At 54.5% G+C, this 23,937-nt stretch overlaps 2 protein-coding genes across 2 annotated transcripts; one reads left to right on the top strand and one right to left on the bottom strand.

Annotated features, from left to right (window-relative positions):
• Positions 1-5,674: 5,674 nt before the first annotated feature.
• On the bottom strand, positions 5,675-13,187 carry LOC147648725 (uncharacterized). The gene is made up of 11 exons (XM_086866516.1): positions 12,587-13,187; positions 12,093-12,130; positions 11,155-11,689; positions 10,884-10,947; positions 10,510-10,558; positions 9,390-9,499; positions 8,507-8,624; positions 8,015-8,114; positions 7,400-7,596; positions 6,359-6,496; positions 5,675-5,906 (listed from the first exon to the last, which is right to left on the bottom strand). The coding sequence occupies exons 1-11, from the start codon at positions 13,113-13,115 to the stop codon at positions 5,814-5,816; spliced, it is 1,971 nt and encodes a 656-aa protein (XP_086722642.1). The 5' UTR covers positions 13,116-13,187; the 3' UTR covers positions 5,675-5,813.
• An 8,784-nt stretch (positions 13,188-21,971) lies between these two features.
• On the top strand, positions 21,972-23,732 carry LOC111945435 (uncharacterized). The gene is made up of 2 exons (XM_086866604.1): positions 21,972-22,380; positions 22,465-23,732. Exons 1-2 carry the CDS (start codon positions 22,090-22,092, stop codon positions 22,813-22,815), a joined length of 642 nt encoding a protein of 213 aa, XP_086722730.1. The 5' UTR covers positions 21,972-22,089; the 3' UTR covers positions 22,816-23,732.
• Positions 23,733-23,937: the final 205 nt, after the last annotated feature.

The raw sequence follows: 23,937 nt of genomic DNA, 5'->3' as shown, positions 1-23,937 counted from the left end.
AAGAGCTTCGTGCGCTGCTCCAGCTCCATCCCCCATGGGAGGATGGGCATTGGATGATCCCCAGTGACCCCCGTTGGGCAGAGCCCTGGTGATCCGTGGTCCTGGTGATGCGTGTTGGGAAGACACCTGGCTGGGAGGCTCCACATCTTCCTGGCTCCCTGTGGGCACCTGGATGAACACCGGGGCGGGAACATCCACTGGGACACAGACCAACAATGGGAATTCCTTGGAGGGAGCAGATTTGTTGACTTTCAATCCCAGAAAATCTTTTGCATTCAATCTTATCTTCTGGTGGCATCGAGGAATAACTGGATGGTCTTGGAGGTCTTTTCCAACCTCACTGAATTCACAATTTTGATTTCCTATTGCCCAAGGGTGTCTTCCACAGCCAAATGGTGATGAAGTGGGGCAAAGATCAAGGTTTTGGAGACAGTGGGGTGGAAACCCCTCCAAAAATGCTTCTTTCCTTCCACTCAGTCACAGGGATGCTCAGCCAGCACAAAGAAATCCTTTTGTTTTGGCCTTGATTTTTTTTCATTTCTCTTCTTTCCTTTAAAATATCTAATTTGGGGGTAAAAATAAAGACATTGAATTAAGACATGGGTGAGGACATTGAGACACATAGACATGGTGGGACATGGAGAGTGACGTGGGGACACATGGACAGGGACATGGCCATTCATGGGGACATGGGGGGACACGGGCACAGATGGACACATGGGGGACAATGCCAGGGGTGGAAACATGGTGGGGACACAGCCATGGGTGAGGACATGTGGGGCCATGGCCTTGGCCGCTGCCATGGGGGGAACTTGCAGGGGCTGTGGGGGATGCTGGGTTTGAGGGAGTTGAGGGTTCCTGGCAGGGACTTGGGGCTTGCTGAGGGCTTTGGGGAGCCCAGGCCGAGCGGCTGCGGCTGCGCTGGGAGCCCCTGGCGGAGGTTCTGGGGCAGCTGCTCAAGGACCCCCTGGCCTGGAGCCCCAGCCGGGCATTGGGCTCCTGGAAGGGAATGAACGTCCTTGTGCCCAGGAGGGAAATCCCAGCACCCCCAGGGTGTGGGGGGCAGCTGAGAGGCCACAGCAGACAGCGCTGTCCTCCTCTGTGGAGCCCAAAGAACCTGCCAGCTCAGAGATTTTGGCTCTTCCCTGGAGAGCTTCTCCCTAGGTGAGACACTTTCTCTCATGGAGAGAAAAAGTGTCACTCCCAGAGGCCTTTGAGTTGAACATGTTAATTTGTTACACCCCATTGGTTTTCCTCCCTATCAATCCACCCTGATACACGTATCCCAGTTTCCCCCGCCCCTCTCCTCTATAAATACCCCGAGTTTTCCCCTGTTCAGAGAGCTGCTGTCACTGGCTCGCTTCACTGAGGGCCCTGCTATAATAAAGGCTATTTCTCAGTGGAATGCCATACAGCTCCCTAGCCTCTCTCCCTGTCGCCTGCACGCTGCCACTGAGCTGAGACCACTCACTGGGCAGAGGATGTGCCTGTGCCCCTGGACAGTCCTTTTCAGGACGGCTTCTTCAGGGTAGTCGTGGCACCCCTGCCATTGACACCGGCGCGGCACTCCTCCAGAACTGCACCTCATAATTCCCAAACTCTGGGATTCTGCCCAGGAAAAGGCTGCCAGGAGCTGCCAGAATTGAGTGAAGTGGGGGATGGGAGGCTCAGAGCAGGAGGGACCTGGAACTCCCAAAACCAAGCAGAGGGGTGGCGTGGTGGATTGGGTGGCAGTGGGGCGGGGTGGAAGTGCAGAGGACAAGGGGCACATGGGAGCTCCATATTGGGTTTGGATGAGTGGCACTCCTCCTTCTTCTTCATCCCGCCTCCTTCTCCTCTCCAGCCCTTCTCCCGCTACTTCCTCTGCCCTCCTCCTCCTCCTCCATCTCTTCTGCTCCCCTGAGCCCAGCGCCCAGCCTTGGATCCCCATTTTTCCAATTCCTTCACATCCCACAGGAGGAGCCGGGGCAGGCCGGGCTGGGGCAGCGCTGGGCTCTTGGCATGGTCCAGGTACCACCCATGTGCCCCCTCCCCAAATTTCCCTGGTCGCTTCAGGGGTCCCAGCCCTTTTTAGGGTTTGCTGGGTGCCATGCTGGAGTTTGGTGTCTCCCAAGGAGTCCCCAGAACAGGGTGACAGATCGGGGGGACACACGGGGGTCCTGATCCATCCTGGGGCAGCATCTGTCCCTGACAGGGTACCCCCATGGGGTCTCCCAAGTCCCTCCCCACTGTCCCCCATAAACGGGACAGGGGCGAACTGGGAAGCTTTACTGGGAACACTGGGAGCAGCTGGGCAAGGGCAGAGTCACAGCAGGGCTGGGGGGGCACACGACCTCTCCAAAATCAGCCCAGGGATGGAGCGGGGGGTCCTGGCTGGGCCTGAAGCCATGGGGATGGGCTGCGGCTGCCAGCGGCTCAGGAGCTCTGTGGGCAGAGAAAAGGGGGTGACACTGGGCTGGGGGCCCCGGGGGAGCACACACGTTCCGGGAGAGGGAGGATATGACCCCCAGGACCCCCCCTCACCTTCTTGTGCAGGCAGAAGCTGAGCCCCAGTGCCAGGAAGACGAAGCCCAACATGGAGCCCTCGATCCATATCAGCATCTTCCTGCGGGCAGTGTACAGCAACATCTCTGGAGGTCTGCAGGGGTCAGGATCCCCCCTAAAACCTCTCACAGACACCCCAAGCCCTTCCAAGCACCCTTCCACTCTCACCCACCCCACCAGGACCTCTGAAATGTCCTCCCAGTCCCTTCCCAGCCTCCCCAGGATCCACCAAAGCCCCTCCTGTCCCTATCAAGATCCCACAGCCCCCTCCCAGATGCCCCCCTGGACAATGCCCTGCCCCTGGACCTCCAAACCCTCTCCCAGTTCCTTCCCAGCCCCACCAGGACTCATCAGGAACCCTCTCAGTCTCTTCCCAGCACAATGAACCACATCCCAATCTCTGCTTTCCAATCTTCAGTCTCCATCCAGCCCCTCCAGGCTCACTCAAATCCCTCCCAGTTACACCCAGCACCCCCAAACTCCCTCCCAGTTTCCACCAGGACCCCCAGAACCCCATCCCACCCTCCCCAATAACCTTTAATCCCCTTCTCAGCCATTCTTGGCCCACAAACCCCTCTCCCAGTTTAAATCACTCTATCTCAAACTCCCTCCCAGTTACTCCCAGTGTCGCTCTATTGGGAACGGTGAGAAGAACAACACAGACTCTCTTGTGAGTTGAACAGGAGAGCTCTTAAGGTTTATTACCTCAGATCTTTTTTTATAGACCGATACATGAAAGTATAGAAAGTTAAAACTCTTATTGGTCAGTGAACTAACACATCACCATCATTGGTCACTGGGGTACACCACCCCTCGACCTTCTCTTGCAAGAAAACACGAAACTGACAAACAGCACCTGCAGGGCTGTTCTCTATCTCTGAGGATTGTTTTAATTCCTCCCCATGATTTCCCCGGCCACTTTCTCAGGCGGGACTGAGAAAGTTATGCAGCCTGCTATTCTACAGGCACTGTGCTCCCTACTTTTGCTCATAGTTAACATCCACACTCCCAGTACACCCCAATCCCCCTCCCAGCCCCCCCAGTGCCTCCCCCGCTGCTCCCAGCGCTGTGGGGGCCGGGCCGTGCCCCAGTGCCGGCTCAGGGGGTGCTCCAGGCTGCCGTGCTCCACCTGGCAGCTGGAGCTGAGCCCGCATTGCCGGGGGAGTTTCCAGCAGCACCAGGAGCTGCTGGCTCCAGCTCAAGGCCACCAGCGAGATGGACACGCTGGAGGGCACTGGGAGAGAGTGGAGACACACTGGGATCAGCTGGGTGTGAAATGGTGCCAAGGCCGGTCAGCTCTTCCTCAGCTCCACGCCAGGAGTGGAACACACCTCAGGAGCAGGATGACCCGAGGTGTGGCTTAGAGCAATGCTCTACAGCACTTAACAGCTGTCAGACACAGTGTGGAGGCAAGAATGGGGGGAAGGTCTTTCATATTGGGGTTCAGGGAAAGGTTTAACCGCCCAAGGGTCCAGGGACAAAAGACACAGAATACAAGTGTACAGCAATTTATATATGGGGAGGGCTCAGGGGTGGATACAAAACTTCAACCAGTGAGGGATATCCTGGGGAGGGGAATAGGACACATGGACCAATGGGGTGCCTTGGATTAGGGGATTTCCAAAGGGGACGTCCAAGCAGGGGGTTGGCATAAGGCAGGATTGACAGGGAACATTTGGGAACAAGGGGCAGGGTGGACAAGATTGATAGGGAAGGTGCTGGAAAAAGGGGTTGGGATACAATGATGGGCAGGGCAGGGGAGGAGATAACTTTGGGTTAAACCAACAAAGCAGGGGGGTAACAGCCTGGCTCAGCTGCAGGGGGGTCCCAGGGTGTGAGGATGGAGGGTTTGGGAGGGTTCCAGCCCTGGATACATGGATGCACGGGGGTCCTGCTGCAGCGGAATGGGAGTTCAGGGGGGTCCCTTCCTCTGTTCTGGGGCTCAAGGGGTCCCGGTGCCTGAAAATGGAGGTTCAGGGGGGTCCTGGTGTCCAGAAATGGGGGTTCTGGGAGGTTTCCATTCCCGAGAATGGGGGTTCAGGGGATTCCAGGTTCCAGATAAGGGGGTGCAGGGGTTTTTGGGGCCGGGGAAGGGGGTCCCAGGGGGTCCTGGTGCCCCGAAATGAACGTTCAAGGGGGTCTCTGTGCCCAGGAAGGAGGGTTCACCCAGAAATGGAAGCGCAGGGGTTCCCCATTCCCAGTGTAATAAATGGAATTGATTCGTGCTAACTAAATTGTAACTGTTATTAAAGTTATTATTAGAAACTATCAAGAATCAGTGTTATAAAGCAGATGTACCCCTTTGCAGATGTTACATGTCAAAATTAAGGTACAGGATGTAGTTTAGAAAAGAAATGGTCAGTAAAACCAGAAAAAGGAGGAAACTTATGGGAAACATTAATGAATATGTATAAGCATACAGTATATAAGTTTAGCTTGAAGTGCTTTGTTTCATATGTGAGGTGAGGCGAGAAGACCCCCCCACACCCCGGTCGATTTTGATTATGCCTTAAGCATTTGTAACCACAGGCCAATTATATTCACACACATATATATATATATAAAATATGTATCTGATTATATCTACTAAATTGTATCTCTTTTTTACTAAATTGTATTCTTTTATTATTTTGTATCCAATTTATTAAGCTATGTTATCAATTAATTAAATTTGATTGTTTGGAAATTTGAAAGTCATTTATAACACTACTATATCAAAAGCAGTTAAAAGTGATTACAAACTGTGCTATATCAAAATCGTTGTGATTATAATAATTTGGAAAAGCCAACACATAATAGCGAAGGTCAACAACAACATAGTTCTTTATCACAAACACAGGGCAGGTTTTTCCCTTGCATGGAGCACTTGGGCCTTCCCCGGGCCCCTTCTGCCCTCCCGCAGAACCAGAGGCATTTTCCAGCGCACACAGTTTGTAAGCAAGAGCCGGCTGCAGCCCAGAAGGCTCCAAGCGCCTCCTTCCAGGCTGACTCTGCAGATGCCGAGGCTGCTCTGGGCTCTGCCAGGCTCTGCTGGGGCTCAGCTCTGGGCGAGGCTGGGCCCGCTCTCCCCTCGCAGTGCTCCGGGCAGCTGAGTCACAGCGGGAGAAGGACAGGACACCTCAAGGGACTGGAGGTTTAACAGAGATTTTATTCAAATAACTGCCATAACAAACAGGCTGTCCTAACCTACTCTAACTAACTAACAGTGTTAACTAACATTACTAACTACTTGTCCTAACTACTATAACGAAAAGTTGGCCTCCTGTGCTTCATCTCCTCCTGCGCTGCTCCCTCAGTTGCTTTGCTGCAGTGATCAGAGGGGTCAGGCTGGAGAGAGGCTTGGCTGATGACAAAAATGGGTGCTGCCCAAGGGATAAAAAAGAAAGAAATGAACTGTTACTTTCCAGACTCAAGTTCCTCACAGGCTCTGTTGCAACAGGACAAAGGGGAATGGTTTGAAAGTCAAGAGAGGGAAGCAGGCTCAGATTAGATGTAAAGAAGAATTGCTGTAGCAGGAGAGTGGGGAAACACTGAGAGAGGGAGCCCAGAGATGTGGGAGGTGGCTCCTCCCTGGAAACATCCAGGCTCAGGTCAGGCAGGGCTCTGAGCCACCTGATGTGCTTGAAGATGTCCCCGCTCGTGGCGGGGCACCAGCTCCAGATGAGCTCGACAGGAGCCTGCCAAGCCAAAGCAGGCGAGGATTCTGCTGGCTTTGCGTGTGAAAAGCAGCGGGACTGGAGATGATGGGAGGGGGGCCCCACAAGAAAAGCCCTCCCTGGCGCTGCCGTTTCCCCCGCAGCCGCTTGGCATTCACCTGCAGCAGCTCCTGGGCAGAGAAGCGCCGCTCCTCGTCCGGCTCCAGGCTGCACTCGAGGAAGTCCCGCAGCAGAGCCGACAGGCGCCTGGGCTCCTGCAGCTGCGGGCTCCCGTTCTGCCGGATCAGAGCGCGGGCCTGCAGGAAAAGCAAACACAGCGCTCTGACAGCTTCCTCCACACCCACACGTGCTCACATCCAGCCCGCTTTCTCTGCCCCAGCTCCCCGGGCACTTTCCTCCCTGGCACAGATGCTGCTGCTCACAGCTCATTCTTCTGGGCCAGCCAAAAAACCCAAACCCTGGTGCAGCCACAGCCATTGCAACATCCAAATGATCTTGCCTTCAGAGCCGACTGCATTGGCTGACTTTGTCAGCAGGAACCTCCATCAGAAATAGCCCATTTTGCTTCTCCAAATACAGACGCCAGCTTTACAGGCCATTTTCAAGAGTTAGTGTGGTCTGCCTGTGTTATTTTAAGGGATTCTTACATCAAATGCATCTCTGCAGTGCCACTGACCCTCAAGTAAAAGCATTCCTGTTGCCCCATGCCAGAAACTGCCAGGCAAGGAACAGCAGGTTTGTGTGGCTGAAAGCTCAGGCTTGGTGACACAGAGAAAGTAAAAGGAAGGAAAGAAATATGTTAGAGTGTGGGGATGTTAAACAATCATCTTCATGTTTTAGACAAGTTTCCCAGTGAGAAGAGCCAGGGGGAGTTCATCTCACAAAACCTCTTTTAGAAACTCCTCCAGAAATCTTGTTGGGTTTGGGTGTGGGTGTTGTCGCTGGTTTGGGGTTTTGTACAAGACAACATTAGAGCTGATGCACTTGCTTCATGTATTTGGGTCATCCTCACAAGAGCTGCAACAACTTAAATCCCAAAGCAAATTGTTGCTGGAGGCTGCAGAATATTTGTCTGTGTTCAGGCTCAGGTGCTGTGGGAATTCCCTTTGCGATGTGCAGAAACCTCCAGCTGCTCCTCCCAGTGCAGGGTCACCCTGTGCTCACAGGCCTCTGCAAAGCCTGGAGAATTTGCCTCTTACCATGGCCCCCGTTTGCTGGAAGTAAGGAGGTTCTCCTTCCACCATCTCGATGGTCACAATGCCAAAGGACCAGATGTCCGCCTTGGGGCCGTAAGGAGAACTGGTCACAACTTCTGGGGCCATCCAGTGAGCAGTGCCCACCATGGAGCTGCACTGGTCCTGCTCAGGGCTGAGCTGAGCACAGAGGCCAAAATCAGCTGAGGACAGAAACAAGCACTGTCAAAGGCAGCTGCAATGAGGAAACCAAGCACAAAGATTCCCCACTCTCAGTCTGGGAATGCAGTGCTGAATCCAGCTGGAAATGTCCTCAGGGCTGTAGCCAAGGAAAGATGGAACTGGACCCTGAAAGAAGCCCTCAGCTTTCATGCTTGGCTTTACTGATTTCCTTTGAAGCTTTAGACTGCAACTCCTGCCCCTCTGGGAGGGCCATTCCCAGAGCAAAGGCACTCCTGACAGCCTGCTCCTCTCCTGAGCTCTCTGCACGGGGCAGCTGCTCTCAGCTGGCAGCAGGGGCCGGGCAGTGCCACCAGCAGCACTTGTGGGGCTCTGGCCCTCACTGGGAAGCAGCCCCACAGCCGCACCCCGGGAGCGCCGTGCCTGGCCAGGAACACCCACCCAGCTTGACAGAGCCGTCCATTCCCAGAAGGATGTTGGAGCTCTTCAGATCTCTGTGGATCACCCGGATGGAATGGAGGAAATCCAGGCCCTGCAGACACTGAGAGACAACAAGAAACACGAGGGGAAAAATCAGAGGCCGGAATATATCACACAAGAAAGGACAGTTTAGAATTCTGCCAGCAGCAACTTTGCTGTGACAGCCCAGGAGTGCAGTGCAGACAAGCTCCAGGCAAAAGGTTCAAGGCAAAGCTGAGAACAGGAAATCAGATCCAAAAAAGACAGAGAGTACCACAACAGCAGGGAAGAGGACAAGAACAGAGTAGAAATGCAGTGATATTTGCAGGCCATTCACTTCAGAGGCTTTTTCCTCTCCAGCTCATAAAAACAACACAGAAACAAAGGCCTGAGCATGGAGCCACTCTGCTCTCACAGCCTCTTTGGAAGGACCACGGTGTCCCAGCCATGGGAAGCACAAGCAGGATCCCTCACCTCCTGACTGACAGCTGCCATCTCTCCTTCAGCCATGCGTGTCTGTCTGACAACGTCCTGCAAAGTTCCTCCATCCATGTATTCCATCACCAGCCAGAGATCTCCATCAACAAGGAAGCTGGAAGAGGAGAACAATGGCACAGAGATGAATGTGCATTGCTCAATTCCCCCAGGGAAAAGCCCAGAGTGGAGTTTTGTTCCCAGGTCACTTGTCAATGAGGACAGAATCAGATGGAGAGACATTCCTGCCAGGCTGCACAGGCCTTGGAATCTGCACAGTCTAAAGGAGAAGGAGGCACCCGGGAGAAAGGAGAGGCCTTAGATGGCAAGCAGGTGAAAAATGCACTTTAGGAACAGCCCAGCTCAATGTGGAACCACAACACTTGTCCCCAGCTGCTTCAGCATCTGAACTCATCAGTTCCACCATTCCCTCCGGAACAAGGCAACACAACTTCCAGAGTTATCCAGGGGAGGAGGCCGTGCAGCACTTGGGGCAAAAGCAGTCAAATGCTTGGAAAACCTTGCACAAAGTCCCTTCAGAAATAGGCAAGGCCATTGAAAAATGGGAAAATGAGGCATTTCTGGAAACAGGAACCTGGTCTTCCTGTCACCTGCAGCAATGGGAAAGGGCTGGGAAGAAGAAGCCAAGGAAAATAATTTCTACCAGGGTTTATCAGCACTTGCTGTAAAACACAGCAAATGGGGTCAACTTGAAGAAAAAGCCAAAGCAAAGCAACAAAAGCACATGGAAGGAGTGAAGTGCCAGGCTGTTGTTCTGGGAAGATATGGCCGGGTCAGGCATTTTCAGAACAGGCTACAGACTGGGGATGCCAGGAAAGATGAACGCAGGGCCCGTGTATGGGAAAAGACCTGAAGCACTCACCTGTCCAGAGAGTTGACAATGTTGGGGTTCTTCTTGTCCTTCAGGACCACGACCTCATTCACAGCTCGTCCCCTGTTGTGCCCTCTGAGGCTCATTTTCTTGATGGCCACCTGAAGGGACATTGCAGACCTTTAACTGGAGCAGTCTGTGGCAGGAGGCCACAGCAAACACGGAGCGAGTCTTTTTGGAGCGAGCGAGCCGGGCTGTGCCAAACTGCCTTGGGATGGGACACCAGAGCTCAGCAAGTGCCATTCCCACAGCCCATTGCTCTGCTCGCTGGGGCTGTTACAGGACTCATGGCCAGAGACATTTGGCTCTGTAAGCTCTGCAGAAATGCTCCCTCAGCTGTCAGCCTCAAAGCTATAACAACATTCTCTGCACCTACAGTCTTCTCAAATGGCCTCAACACTCTTAGGATTATTATTCAAACACATTTTGCAAGCAGGAGGTAATTCTGTTTCTGTGCACACAGAGCAAAACAGCCGGGAACCCTTTAGCAATTCTATGGCATTTGGCCATGATTTCAAATGTCCCTGCTCTGTTTGGGATAGCACAACAAAGCAAACGTGCACATCCATTGCTCAGATAATCCCTGTCCCAGCTGCCACTGACACCAGACCCAAACACAGCTGCAGGGTTTAGGAGAGAGCTTTGCTCTGCACATCCATCTTCTCATTTCTCTCCCTGTCTCTGTGGGGACAGCTGCAGTAGGACTAAAACCCCAAACTGAGCCCAAGCAGGATCTCTCCTTAATTAGGCCTTGAGGTATCCTGATGAAACTCAGGATGATAAAACTGCTAAACAGTGTTCCTGTCTGAGGCTGGGATGAAGGTAAATTGGGCCTCAGTCTCCACCAGCTGATGCATTCACACTTTTAGACATGAAGACCAGGCCAGTGTGTCCTGCTCTGACAGACACCGCTGCCCTCCTTGCCTTCCTTTGGGCACTTGAGAAGGACCAAGTCTGTCCCAGCTGTGCTCTGCAGGCTGACCCTGCTCTGCCTTCAGAGGAGCAGCCTGTGCAGGAAAGCTCTGCTGGGCCCCACAGCTCCAGCCACAGCTCCCAGCAGAGGGGAAAGCCCTCGAGAGATGCCAGACGTGCTGGGCGTGTTGACACTGACCTCTCCTCCCGTGGCCCTGTCGAGTCCTTTGGAAACGGTTCCAAAAGCCCTGGAGACAAAACAGCAGAGAAGAAAGAAGCAGCGCTTTAGGCCCTGGCAGTGAAAGGCAGCCCAGACAGGAGATCTCTGCTGCCTGCAGCGTTCACAAAACACCCGAGTGCATCCACCCTTCAAACAACAGCAGAGCAGCCACCAGCCCTCTGCCATGCAAGGTGCCTTCTGACCACAGTTATCAATTCTGATCAGCACTGAGAGGCAGCAGCATTGTACCCCAGTGTCTGAAGGGGTTTGGAGCTCTCCTGACTTCTCACTGCATCCCGCACCAGCAAAATACCTGGGCCCTGCTTGTGCAGAAGTAACTGCCTTGCCCTTACCCTTGGCCAATCTGCTCCAGTTCCAGGTATTTCTCGGCAGGCTCCCCCACGCTCACGGTGTTCCCTGAAAGAAACCAGGGGGAAGATGCTCCCTCTCAGATGAGAGCCAGAATGCAGCCCCACTCCCTGGGGCCGGGAGCCCCTTGCTCTCAGCTGGGAAGGACAATAAATGACCCTGTGCCATTCAGCTGCAGAGCAACCCTGGGTGCAGCTGATGCTGAGACACACACACAGCACCCTGCTCTGGCACACAGGAACAGAGCAGACGTACTCAGCTGCATCAGGCTCCACTCCCCGCTCCCCTCTGGCTGCAGGGCTGTGCTGCTGTCAGAATGTTCAGCCCAGGATCCTGCAGCACAGGGAGCTTCGGTGTCCTCTTCAGGAGCAGAGGGAGGTTCCTCATCCTCTTCCCAAAGCAGTGCAGGTTCCTCATCCTCTTCCCAAAATGCTGCTGGTTCACCCTCCTCTTCCCAAGCCACAGGACGTTCTCTGTCCTCATTCCACACCGGCAGATTGCCGTCATCCTCGTCACACGCCATGGGAGCTTGGCCATGCTCATCCCACACCAGGGGACATCCACCATCCTCGTCCCCCACCGGGAGATGTCCACTGTCCTTGTCCCACACCGGGAGATGTCCACTGTCCTTGTCCCACACCGCGGGAGCCTCGCCGTTGTATTCCCAAACTGCGGGGTGTTCTCCCTCGTCTCCCGGAACAGCGGGAAGTTCACTGCTCTCTTCCTCCTCTTTGGCCTCCTCTTTGCAAGCAGAGGGAGCCAGAGGAGGTGCTGATGCTGCTTTGGTGCCCTGTGGACAGACGGGAGCGTGAGGGACGAGAAGTTCTATCTCAGTTATCACCTTCTTTATCCTCAGCTACACATCCAGCTGCACTAAGCAGAAATAGGGTTCAGAGCTGTTCAAACTAACAATGGGCTAAAGCCCACATTGCCACTTATTGTTGGGAATTCCATATTCCAGCATGGCTAAAGCCAGCAAGCAATCTTCTGCCTGCAAAACCAGTCCTGCAGCTCTTCAAAAGCTCTTCAGCAGAAACAGAGAAAACTGCCAGGGATCTCTTTGCTGCTGCTGCTGCTGCAAAGACACTGACAGGAACTTTCCTTCAGCCTCCCAGGCTGGCACTCGGCTGCCACACGCCGAGCTCACAACTTGCTGCACAGTTCTGAACACCAAAGCTTCCTTTGCCACTCACCGAAGGAGGAGCTGCTGGGGATCCACGCGTGAGGTGCCCTGCAACGGGAGAGGGAACGTGAACCAGATGCTGTTAGGAAAAAACTGCCTGTGGTGGGAAATGAGCAAGGCAAGCCCGAGAGAGCATTTTGCTTTCACAGCATCCCTCCAGGAGCCACAGGCCCTTCACACAGCAAGCAAGAGAGCAGCACAAAATACTGGGCTGTGTCAGCTCTTGGCTGGAGCAGCAAACGGAGGGAGTTCCAGGCTCCGCTGCCACAGACTCCCTGCTTGAGGGAACAGAACCCCCCCAGGCCTCATTGCAAATGCTGTGCACGCCCCGCTGGCTGCAGACACCCCCTTTTTCAGCTGCAGCTGCTGGCAGGAGCTCCCCCAAACCAACCCTGTCCTCAGGGCAATTTGGTTACAGAGTCAACTCCGTTCCAGTGGAAGAACAGAAAGCACACAGCAAGCCCAAAGCCACAGAGGCTGCACCGAGGGAAAACCTCAACTTACGTGCCAAGTGGGTTAAAAAATACCCCGAATAAGCCACAGAGAACAGAGTTCCAACTGCAGCAACCACTTGCTGCATCATTTTGGCTGCGCTGCACACGTCTGCAGACTGTACCCCTGCAAGCACAGAAGGACACCCGTCAGGGGCTGGGCTGGCTGCTGAGAATGCCTCGGGCAGGAGGATCCTCTGGCAACGAGCAGGCGCCCAGAGCCGCTCTGGACACTGAGGCCTCCGTGTCCCACAGCAACGGGAACACCACGGGGACGTGGCAACGCTCCTGTGACACCACAGCAGCCGCTCACGCAAAAACCGCCTGGAAGCTTCTCCTGTGTCACAAAGGAGCACAAAGAATCCTCCCAGGGCACAGCCTATTGCCCAAAGGATCCAAGAGGAACTCTGAAAATGCAGCAAACAAGGACACCCCATAGCCCAGCCTGAGCACTGAGGAGGAACGAGGACAGCACCAAACCAAAGCAAACACGACCTGTAGTCACTGATACTGCTGAATAAAACCAGCAAGGCTTGTTCCATCTGGAATCTTTGTTCTAGTTCTAAAAACAAGCAAGGTTCTTCACTGTAAATATACAGAAAGCAGGAACTGGGGAGGAGGTGGGATTAGGAAGGAGGAGGAGCAGGAGGAGGGAGAAAGGAAAAGGAGGAGCAGGAACAGGAATAGAAGGAGAAGCTGGAGGTTCCAGTGCCCTCTGTGTCCGCAGCACCCCCGGCCACGGGCCCATCGCCCCCACCTCATCCTGCAGGTGAGCAGGGAGGGGGAGCTGGTCCCAAATCTGTCAGGGGGTCCCTGAGAGGGTCTTTTTATTGGAGTGTGTTTGGAACTTGCAGATTGTGGAATTGAGCCCCAAATATTGTCTGGTGTCCCTGGGAGGTTTTTATCCTCTGTGTGTGTAGGTTTGGATCTTGCAGGACCCCAAAGCTGAGCCCCTTGGGAGATCTTTGGGGTCCACGTGGCCATTGCCCAGTATTGGCTGGGGAGGACATTGGTCCTGGGGAGCCCTGGGAGAGCAGAGGAGAGGAACCCCTGGGACCCCCAGAATGGGGAGAGCAGAGAGGGGCGATCCCGGAGCTGGGGGACCCTGGCAGCTTGGAGAGGTGGGAGCCTGAGAGGAGACACTCCTGGGATTCCTGGGATCTCAAAGCAGAGATCAGGGGAGAAGGGACCCCATGGACCCCCAAAAGCCTCTGGATCATCGCTAAGGAGGACCCCAGAGAAGGGGGAACCCCTGGAGCCCTTGGACCCCCATCATCCCAGGGAAGGGAAACCTCTGGAATCCCAAATAGGAAAGACAAGAGATGGGGAAATCCTGGGAGACTTTTTTTGAGGCTGAATCTTGATATTTTGGAGATTATCATGGACACAAGACTCCTGCTGAGCTCGAGACATGGACTTAGGCAGGAGGAGCCTCTACTTCAAGGCACTCCCACTTTGTTTACCCCCAAATCAGGATTTGTCATTCCCAAGCCATGGCCAGATGGAGGAAGAGGAGGAAAATCCCCAGAGATCCTGCATGAGGAGGGGCTGCAAACCCAGCCCAGGGAGCTGCAAGGAGGAAAGATCCCCCCTGTGCCAGGAAGGCATCTGGAGATCCTGCCGGAGCTCAGAGCTGGGGGAGAGAGCTCATGGCAGGGAGAAGCCCCACAAATGCTTGGAATGTGGGAAGAGCTTCAGCTGGAGCTTCAAGTGGAGGAAACACCAAAGGATCCACCCTGGGAAATGGCTCTGGGAGTGTGGGGAGTGTGGGAAGGGCTTCAAGAACAGCTCCCATCTGATCTGGCACCAGGTGATTCACACTGGGGAGAGCCCCTAGGAGTGTGGGGAGTGTGGGAAGAGGTTCAGGAAGATCTCTGTCCTGATTAACCACCGTAGGATCCACACAGGGGATAAGCCTGGAAAGTGCTTGGAATGTGGGAAGAGCTTCAGTCGCAGCTCCCACCTGATCTGGCACCAGAACATCCACACAGGAGAATGCCCCAGTGAGTGTGGGGAATGTGGTAAGAGCTTCATTGAGATGTCCAATCTGATCCACACAGGGGAAAAGCCCTACACGTGTGGGGAGTGTGGAGAGGGCTTCAGCTGGAGCTCCAACCTCGGGGCACACCAGTGCATCCTGAGTGTGGGAAGAGATTTCCAAGGAGCTCAAGTCTCATCAAACATCAGTGGATTCACACAGAGGAGAGGCCCTTCCGCTGCCCTGACTGTGGGAAGGGCTTCACAAAACTGCACCCTCATCAGGCACCGGCACATCCACACTGGGGAGAGGCCCTATGAGTGTCCCCAGTGTGGGAAGAGCTTCTCACAGAGCTCAACCTTGACCAAACAGATCTTCCGGACTCCCTGTGGGCACCTGGATGAACACAGGGGCAGGAACATCCATCAGAACACAGAGCAACAATGGGAATTGCAGATTGACTGCCCCTGGAGATTCACCAGAATGCAGAGATCCCCCCACAGCCCCTGGAGAAGCCCATGCCCGAGCAGTGGAATGCCTGAGATGAGGCTGTGACCCCAGGGGACACCTGTGGACTGAGGGGCCCCTGCTGGAGCCCCCTGTCATGGAAGGTCTGACCCCATGGCAGAGTGACCCACGCTTCAGCACTGTGAGGGGGCTGCTTCCATGGAATAGACTCAGGTTGGAGAAGTTCCTGGAGACCTCTCTGGTGGGAGAGATCCCAGAGTGCAGCAGGGGAATGACTCCTGTCCCTGAACAGCAGGAAAAGCCCTGGGAGATGAACTGACCATGGCTCCATTCCCTGTATCCCTGCACTGCCAGGTTAGGATGCAGAGCTGGAAGGAGGGAGGGGTGGAAGGAAGGTGCTTTTAAGGGTCTTCTTATTCTCCTGCTCTGAACTTATTTGCAATAAATTCAATTTATATCTGCTGTTTTGCCCATGACTGTGTTTGATGAGGAAACAGTCTCGGGTCCTTAACTCATGAACCCTTGGTTAAATTTTCTCTCCCTGTGTGGCTGTGGAGGGCAGTGAGAGAGCAGCTGTGGTGGGTGCCTGGACTCGGGCCAGCATCACCCCACAGCAGTGGGACATGTCCTTGTGTGGCCCTGTGCTATGGTGCTACAGGTGCTGTTGCTTTTGTCTCCCTTATGATTTTATCTTTTGCATTAAATGCTTGTGAAGTGCCCCCGGTGACCCTCGTCTTCCCTCAGCTCCGGTATCCCCGTCCCTTCCCCTGCTCCCTGTCCCACGTTCCATCCCGGCTGGCGGAGCCTTGGAGCTGCCGTGGGGGCCGTGGGGCTGCCCCGGGGGCTGCGCCCCGAGCCGGGGCCCCTTCCCAGTGCTCCCAGTGTGCCGCTCCAGCCTGGAGCAGCCAGCGAGGGCTTCAGCTGGGACGGCAGAGAGGCGCTGCTGGGGGGTCCTGGCTCACTTCGCTTTGGTTTTGGTATTCTTGGGAGTTTTCTGCAAGAAATCTCTCCTCCACTCAGCTGAAGGGGTTTGGAGGGCGGGTCCCCTTTTTTGGGGGAAATCAAAGCGATGCACTGATGCTCCTAATTAGACGTGCATGAGGCTCCAGAGTTTCCCGCTGAGCCGGAGGCACCCAGCAGCCAGGGCTGGGCAAGGTGAGCCGGGAGCTGCGGAGAACTTTGTTTGTGTTGGGAGCTCAATGGCGGCTCGGGCCGGGCCCGTTCCAGGGCTGTTCCTCGTCCCCGCCTTTCCCCTCACGCAGCCCGGGGCGGGCCCTGAGAGCGCGGGGCGGGGCTGTGCCGTGTACAGAGCCCGCCGCTGGCTGCGATTGGCTGCTGCTGCCGTCACTCGTGGCTCTGCCGCGCGCTGATTGGGCAGAGAGGGGACAAGCCCGGCCCCGCTGGCGCTCCCAGGGCGGCCGTGGGGCAGTAGAGCCGCCATTGCCGGAGCGTCTGTGCGGGCCCGGCAGCGGCGGCAGCAGCGGCCGGAGCCCGGTGAGGCGGCGGCGGAGCTCGGAGGCGGCCCCGGCCATCGCAGGTGGGAGCCGCGCTCGGTTCTGCGGGGGCTCGGGGCTCGCTGCGGGCCCGGGAGGGGGCGGCAGGGGGCTGTGGCGGGTGGCTTGTGCCGTGGCCGGCCCGTGTTGGCCCTGGGCTGAGGGCGCTGCGGGAGCGGCTGCCCGCGGTCTCCTTGCCGCTGGGGCCTCGGCAGGAGGCGGTGGCGGAGCAGCGCTGGCTCGTCCCGCTTCGTGTTGGGAGGCCGGAGGTGGCTGCGCTGGGCCCGGGGCCGGGCGGGAAAATTCCCGGCGCCAGAGGTCTGTGTGGCCCAAGGAGCCAGAGGAGTGGTGTGCAAGTGACTTTATTGCTGCCCAAAGGGAGAGGCCATGGGGCATTTGCCGTGCGCTCTCTCCAGGTGTTGGAGGACGCGGCCTCGTTTTTGTCCTGATTTTCCCGGCCGCATGTCCCTGTCCCTTTGCCCAACACTGGCGGAGGAGCTTGGAAGGTTCAGCCTTCCCGATCCGCCTGCTGCATGTCCTTTTTGTATAACACCCGATATTCCTGGCTCTGTTAAATGTTTGTTCTTCTGGAAGTTCAGGAATGTAGCGGAACTTGGTCTGAGCAGCAGTCCTTGTCAATTAGTAACATTTTCTGAAACTGATGGTTTCTCCCATTGCTTCCTTATGTACAAGTCCCTGGCCCTATCTCCAAGCAGATTCACTCATTGCCTCTGTTTTTTCCTTCCTGGAATCAGCCCAATTCCTCCTGCAGGCAGGAAGCCCCTGGGCCATTGTGCAGGCTTTGGGCCATCAGTGTTAATTTGCATTTCTAAAGCTCCTCTCCTGGCTGCCTGGAACAAAGCTTCTCTTCCAGGGCAGACATCCCGTGATTCACACGTGGCCCCCCACAGATCTGCTATTTATTTTTCGTTAAACAATATTCTAATAATTGTTTATGTGTTAAAGCACCAACTTTAAAGCTCTTCTAGTTTTCAAAGTGCAGCTTAAAGGTGAACATCGAAAAACTCATGCCATCATTTTGTCATCACTAAGTGTCACGTTCAAATATAAAACAAAACTGCGAAAGTAATCAGGTGTTTTCTTTTTATTCTCCTGGGACTAAAAACTGATTCTCACACCACTGGCCCAAACAGAACCGACAATAGAGAAGTAAAATTATTAGAAAAAATTACTCTAACGGTGTAATCCTTTCACTGAAACTGAGAAAAGCAAAAACTATTCAACAGTGTCTTTAGAGAAATAAGGCATTACTTGATTCTGGCCAGGATGTGCAACAGGAATAATTTCATGCACACTTAGGCTGGGTGTGCAGAGAAAATCATTCCATGACACACGAGTTTGACTAGATTTTTCTAAATTTATACAGTCTGACCCCATAGAAATCCCTTGGTTTAATGTTCATTGGTTTGAAGGTGTGGAGTTGTTAGGATTTGGTTTCCTGTTGCACCTGGATTTCTGTGCCTGTGATGGGAATTAGGTGGGCACTCCTGGATTTCCTGCTCAGCCTTTTCCAGACCAGGTGTCTCCAGCTGTGCCTGGGGCAGTGTCTGGGGTAGGTGTTGGTTGATGTTTGCTGCTGGGTGTTGATGTTTTGTTGATGGTCGTTATCTTGGGGGGAATCTTTTGGGCTATTCCCAGTCTGTTGAGATGTTAATTTCATCTCTGCTGAGTGGTAGAAAAGAAACATTAAAATTCCTTTCCCCAAGGCAAAGGCAAACCAAGTCCCTTTAGAGAAATAAGATTTTAAATCATTTTCAAGTTGGTCTATTTTGCCAGCAGCTAATCCCAGGCAGGGCAGAGTGTGAGTGGAATTGAGAGGCAGAGTGGAATTGTCCCGGTGCCTTCCCCAGCAGCTGTGGCGAGGGCAGGCACAGAAAGGCCTGAAGCTGCAAGAGTGAGAGCAAGGATTGTCCCGCAGTGGCTGGAGATGGCAAAGGAGGGTGGCCAGGCCGAGGATTTGAGCAGAGGATCTGTGGGCAGGCGCAGGGGCTTCCCCCGCTGGGGAGCCCTGGCTGCTGCTGCGTTGCCTTCAGTGCAGGCTCAGGGGTGGCCTGTTTAATATTCCCTTGCAGTTCAGATTTCTGAGTCTGGAAGAGCCATGGCTGGGGCATCAATCTTTTATTTTTTTCATTTTGTTAAGTTTTGTTCTCTTTCTTACATCTACACCATAACATTGAGACTCTCTGGGGCTAAAGAAGTCACACAATGTTCTGCCTAGAAAAGAGAATCCTCAATCCAGCTCCTGCAATTCCCTGTTAATTGTAGGAATTGTTCCAGCTCCATTTTAGTACTGGGTCACATTATTTCTGAGATTCCCTGAACCCTCTCAGGGTCAATAAAAGACAAAACTTCCATCAACGTAGGTCCCAAATATTTAACCATTTTCTCTACCTTTTGCCCTTTCTTTTTTTTCAGCTACTCAAAGCTGCTTTTTAGCCTGAAAATGAAGCCATTTCACAGAGGCTTCCTTTACCTCTTCTCCTTGTTTTTCTGACTGGATCAAGTCATCCACATCCTGCATGAAGCCAGTCCCTGGAGGTGAGGTCAATTCCTTTGATATTTCCTGCAAGGCTTGCCCCAATCAGGCCAGTGCTTCCGTGCATCCCTGCAGAAGGACCGTCCATGTCTTGAGCATTTTCCCTTCTAGCTCTTGTTGCCAGCCCAAGGCAGAATTGTGTTTGCATCCTCTGGAAGTGGGCAGATCCCCAGAAAGCATCTTTTGCATCAAGTTGTGAATGGCAGCAGTGTGAGGAGGGCACCTGGTTGAGGCTGGTGTAAGGATCTGAGAGTGTGGGGTGCCTCGGTTTCATCATCTCATTTCTTCTTCTTGGGTCCTGCAGCATTCTGTGGATTCCATTGGATTTCTTGTTTGGCAGGATAGGAGCATTCTAGGGAGCCATCCCTGGCTCCCCAAGCCGTGCCTTGAGCAGGACTCGCAGACAGGCTGTGAGCCCTTCCTTCCCTCCCTTGGAACAGGGGATTGCTTTTGGACACCTCTTGTCCTGGTTGCTTCATGGAGATTTGGAGAGGCTCCATATCTAATTTTGCCAATTTCCCTGGGGCTGCCCACACTTGTGGGTTCACTTCAGCCTAGGCTCTGCCAGACATTTGACACAGAGGTACAACAGAACCAGCCTCTGTATCACCTTTTGCAACATTCATTTGCAATCCCAATTTAGCCATCAAATCCCTTCCCAGTAAATTACAATCACAATTGTGAGCAAATAAAAGTTCCTGCATTTCAAACCCATCCCCCACATCTGCTAATAGTGGCTGAATACAACACACCTGCTCATCTTTCCCACTTAGTGCCTTAATAATTAAAATATACCTTAACAATTTACTCCCCTTAGGTGTAAGATTCCGAGTGGATGGAGAGGCCCCTGTGTCCATCAGGAAAGGTCTCCTCTGGATCCAGAGCCACCCTGGATGTTCCCAAGGGCTGCAGTGTGGTGGGTCCCTGGTGGAATGGGAGCTGTGCCACCGCTAAGAATGCGTGTCCATCAAGGGCTGGACTTGCTGGTGCTGAGGGTGCTGCTGTCTGTGCTTGCAGTGTCCTTGTGCCCTGCAGCTGGAAGGCTGATTCCTTGCCAGGGGCTGTTTGGGTGGGCTGTGCCCTGGCCAGGAGGGCAATGCCTGTGCCAGGTGCTTGTGGCCGAGGGTGTCCCCTGGGTGCTGGGGCCCCCTTGGGCCCTGGGCTTGATCCCTCAGGGGCTGTAGGAACTGTGCCATGGCCTTTGCCTTCAGCTTGGCCTTTTGCTCATCCCTTGCTGCATTCAGCTGCTGAGCCTTTGTGAGCAAGTGCTGCAGGGGCTTCTTCTGTCGCTGCTGCAGCCCCCCTCAGTGCCTGTGGGTGCTCATCCTGTGGCAGCTGCTGAGCTTTCTGCAAAATCCTTCCTGTCTCCAGGGACCCAGCAGGAAATGCTTAAAAGATCATGTGGATCCTTGCAGGTCTAATCGCCATTTGTGAGCTGTTCCTTCCTCGTGCTGGCTGTGCTGAGGCTCCCCTCCCCAGCCCGTATCCCCGAGCCGGTCCCTGTCCTGCCGCAGTGTCCAAAGGCGGCCCCCCCGGCGGGCAGGGCCGGCAGCTCCACGGGGCCGGGCAGCGGCCGGGGCGTCCCGCAGCCTCCTGGGGGCCGTGGGCCACTGCCGGCCCTGCCCGGGGGGTGCTGGGCTCAGGCAGCGCCCGGCGCTGAGCCCCGGCTGCCCCACAGCCCCGGCCCGGTCCCACAGCTCCCCACAGGCCCCCAGCCTGTGCTCCCGGTGCCGCAGCTCTGCGCCCGCTCCTGCCGCTCCCAGCTCAGAGAAACCCCCTGAAATCCTCATCTCCTTGTTTTCCTGTCCTGAAAACTGGGATACAAAGGATCTTAGTAAGCTGGCAAATTCTGAGGATAAGAGCCTTCTGAAACACATCTAAATCCTCGGTGTTTTTTTCTTCCTCCTCTTTTCCATCATCCTTTTTCTTACCCCATGGATTCCTCCTGCTGCTTCTTTCCTTAAGCACATTCCTGCACACTCCCCTTCAGCCAATCCCTTCCCAGCACACCAACACCATCATCCCCTGTTGTCTAAATCCCTTCTGGACTTCCCTTCTTGCCCCCCCGGGGTGTCCATGTCCTTAATTCCCTCTGGGAGAATGTGCAAACGACCTCCACATGCTCCCAAGGGACCCTTGAGAGATATTTTGGGATCCTCATCCCTTTGTCCAGGATGCCCTTCTAGCATTCCCTTTTCTCCCCTCAATGGTTCTACCTGGATCCCACCTATGCCCTCCCCGGGCCTTGGCGCCCCCCTGGAGGGGAATTTGGGGAGGTGGGAGGGGGGAGCGCCAAGGCCGGGCCCCCCCGCGCTGTGGTGGCGGGAGCGGCTGCAGTGGGGAGCGAGTGCGGGCGGAAGCGGCCGAGAGCCCAGCGCTGCCCCAGGCCGAGCTGGCCCAGCTGCATCCGTGCCCCTGCGGTGGGATGCTGTGGGACTGGGGGGGAAGAGGGAGGCGGCAGTGGGTGCTGGGCCTGGGGGCAGGAGGAGAAGGGAAGGAGAAGCAGGGTTGAAGAACAAAACGGTCGAAGGATTCACGTAGGAGGAGCAGGTGCAGGAGGAGGGAGAAATAGTAGGAGGAAGAGGAGTGTGAGGAAGAGTAGGGCCACAGGAGGAGGTGGAGGAGAAGGAAGAGAAAGCAGGACAACGTTCCACCCTCCCTGTATGTGCAGTCCCAGGAGTGTTGCCCTGGAGGTGACTGGGGAAGGGATCCACGATTTTGATGGGGCTGAATCTTGGTGTTTCTGAACTTTTTTGGGCTAAATATTGGTGCTTTTTTTTTTTTTTTGCAGAGGCTGAATCTTTGTATTCTGGAGGGGGTTTTGCCTGAATTTGGTGTTTGGGTAGTTTTTCATCATTGTTTTGATGTTTGGGCTGAATCTTGGTGCTTTGCTTTGTTACAGACACAAGATGCCCAATGTCTTTCTGAGATGAACTTGGGCATGGAGGAACCCCCACCCCAAGGCGCTCTCCTCTCTTTTTTCTCCTAACCAGGAATTTTCATTCCCAAACTGTGTCCAGATGGCAGAGGAGGAGAAAAAGCCCCAGAGATCCTGCATGAGGAGGGGCTGGAAACCCAGTCCAGGGAGCTGTGAGGAGAAAAGATCCCCCCAGTGCCAGGAACATGGCCAGAGATCCAGCCGGAGCTCAGAGCTGGGGGAGAAGCCCCACAAGTGCTTGGAATGTGGGAAGGGCTTCAGGTACAGCTCCCACCTCATCCAGCACCAGAGGATCCACACTGGTGAAAAGCCCTATGGGTGTGGGAAATGTGGGAAGAGCTTCAGCCAGAGCTCCAGCCTGAGGAATCACCAGGTGATCCACACTGGGGAACGGCCCTATGAGTGTGGGAAATGTGGGAAGAGCTTCAGAAATATCTTTGGCCTGATGACACACCAGGTGGTCCACACAGGGGAACGGCCCTACACCTGCTTGGAATGTGGGAAGAGCTTTGGGTGGAGCTCCAACCTGAGGGCACACCAGCTCATCCACACTGGGGAGAGGCCCTACGAGTGTCCCCAGTGTGGGAAGAGGTTTCAGACCAGCTCTGATGTCCTTGTACATGAGCGGATTCACACAGACGAGAGGCCCTTCCGCTGCCCCGACTGCGGGAAGGGCTTCAAGCACAACTCCAACCTCGCCATCCACCGGCGCATCCACACTGGGGAGAGGCCCTACGAGTGTCCCCAGTGTGGGAAGAGCTTCTCACAGAGCTCAGCCTTGACCCAACACCAACGTAGGCACCACTAAGGGAAGCCCTGCGAGTGCCCCGAGTGCGGGAAGAGCTTCGTGCGCTGCTCCAGCTCCATCCCCCATGGGAGGATGGGCGTTGGATGATCCCCAGTGACCCCCGTTGGGCAGAGCCCTGGTGATCCGTGGTCCTGGTGATGCGTGTTGGGAAGACACGTGGCTGGGAGGCTCCACATCTTCCTGGCTCCCTGTGGGCACCTGGATAAAAGCAAGGGAATTAAAATCCAAGGGGATACAGAATGACAATGGGAATTGTTGACTTTCAATCCTCGAGAAGCTTTTGCCTCAGGAGCTGTGTGGGCAGAGAAAAGGGGGTGACACTGGGCTTGGGGGGCCCGAGGAGAGCACACACGCTCCTGCGGGGGGGAGGACACCACCCCTAGGACCCCCTTTCACCTTCCTGCGCAGGCAGAAGCTGAGCCCCAGTGCCAGGAAGACGAAGCCCAACACAGAAACTCCAATCCCCATCAGCATCTTGCTCTGGGCAGCGTTTATCGGCATCCCTGGGAGGTCTGCAGAGGTCAGGACCCCCAAAACTTCTCACAGACACTTCAATCCCCTCCAAGCACCCTCCCAGTCCCTCCCAGCCCACCCAGGACCCTCTGAAACCTCCTTCAGAGTCACTAATTTTAAAAAATTAGGTATTTTAGAAAAAGTGGAGATCTTAGCTAGAGATAGGCCTTGCTGGAACTAGTTAAGAGTTAATGATGAAGTGAGAAGCAGGATTTGAGATAATGAATCTCAGGTAAAAAATTACTTGTCATTGTATGTTTAGATGTGCTTATAATGAGAAAAGAGAAACTGATAAACGGGTTCAGGAAGATCACAGACCTTACATCTGGAAACCCATTTCCAAGTCACAAGGGAGGAAACTGGAGTTGTACCAAATGTCATTTGTAATGTCAACCACTGTAAAGGTAGAAAGTTGAGAGTGGGGAAGAGCCATTTTCCTTCATCTCCTGATGACCCCTCCTCACCAAAACGACCCCCTCCTCAAATTGGGGAGCCAACCATGCAGGCATAATGACTTTTTAAACTCATTACCGTGCATTTTAATCCAAAGTGGGGAACAGAAAGTGTTCGCATTATGCATATGCATTAGTATTAATATGTATTAGTATT

This window comes from Cyanistes caeruleus, chromosome 31 (genome assembly GCF_971803275.1).
Source record: "Cyanistes caeruleus chromosome 31, bCyaCae1.hap1.1, whole genome shotgun sequence".
Lineage (NCBI taxonomy): Eukaryota > Metazoa > Chordata > Aves > Passeriformes > Paridae > Cyanistes > Cyanistes caeruleus.
This window is presented reverse-complemented; position numbering and strand designations above follow the sequence as displayed.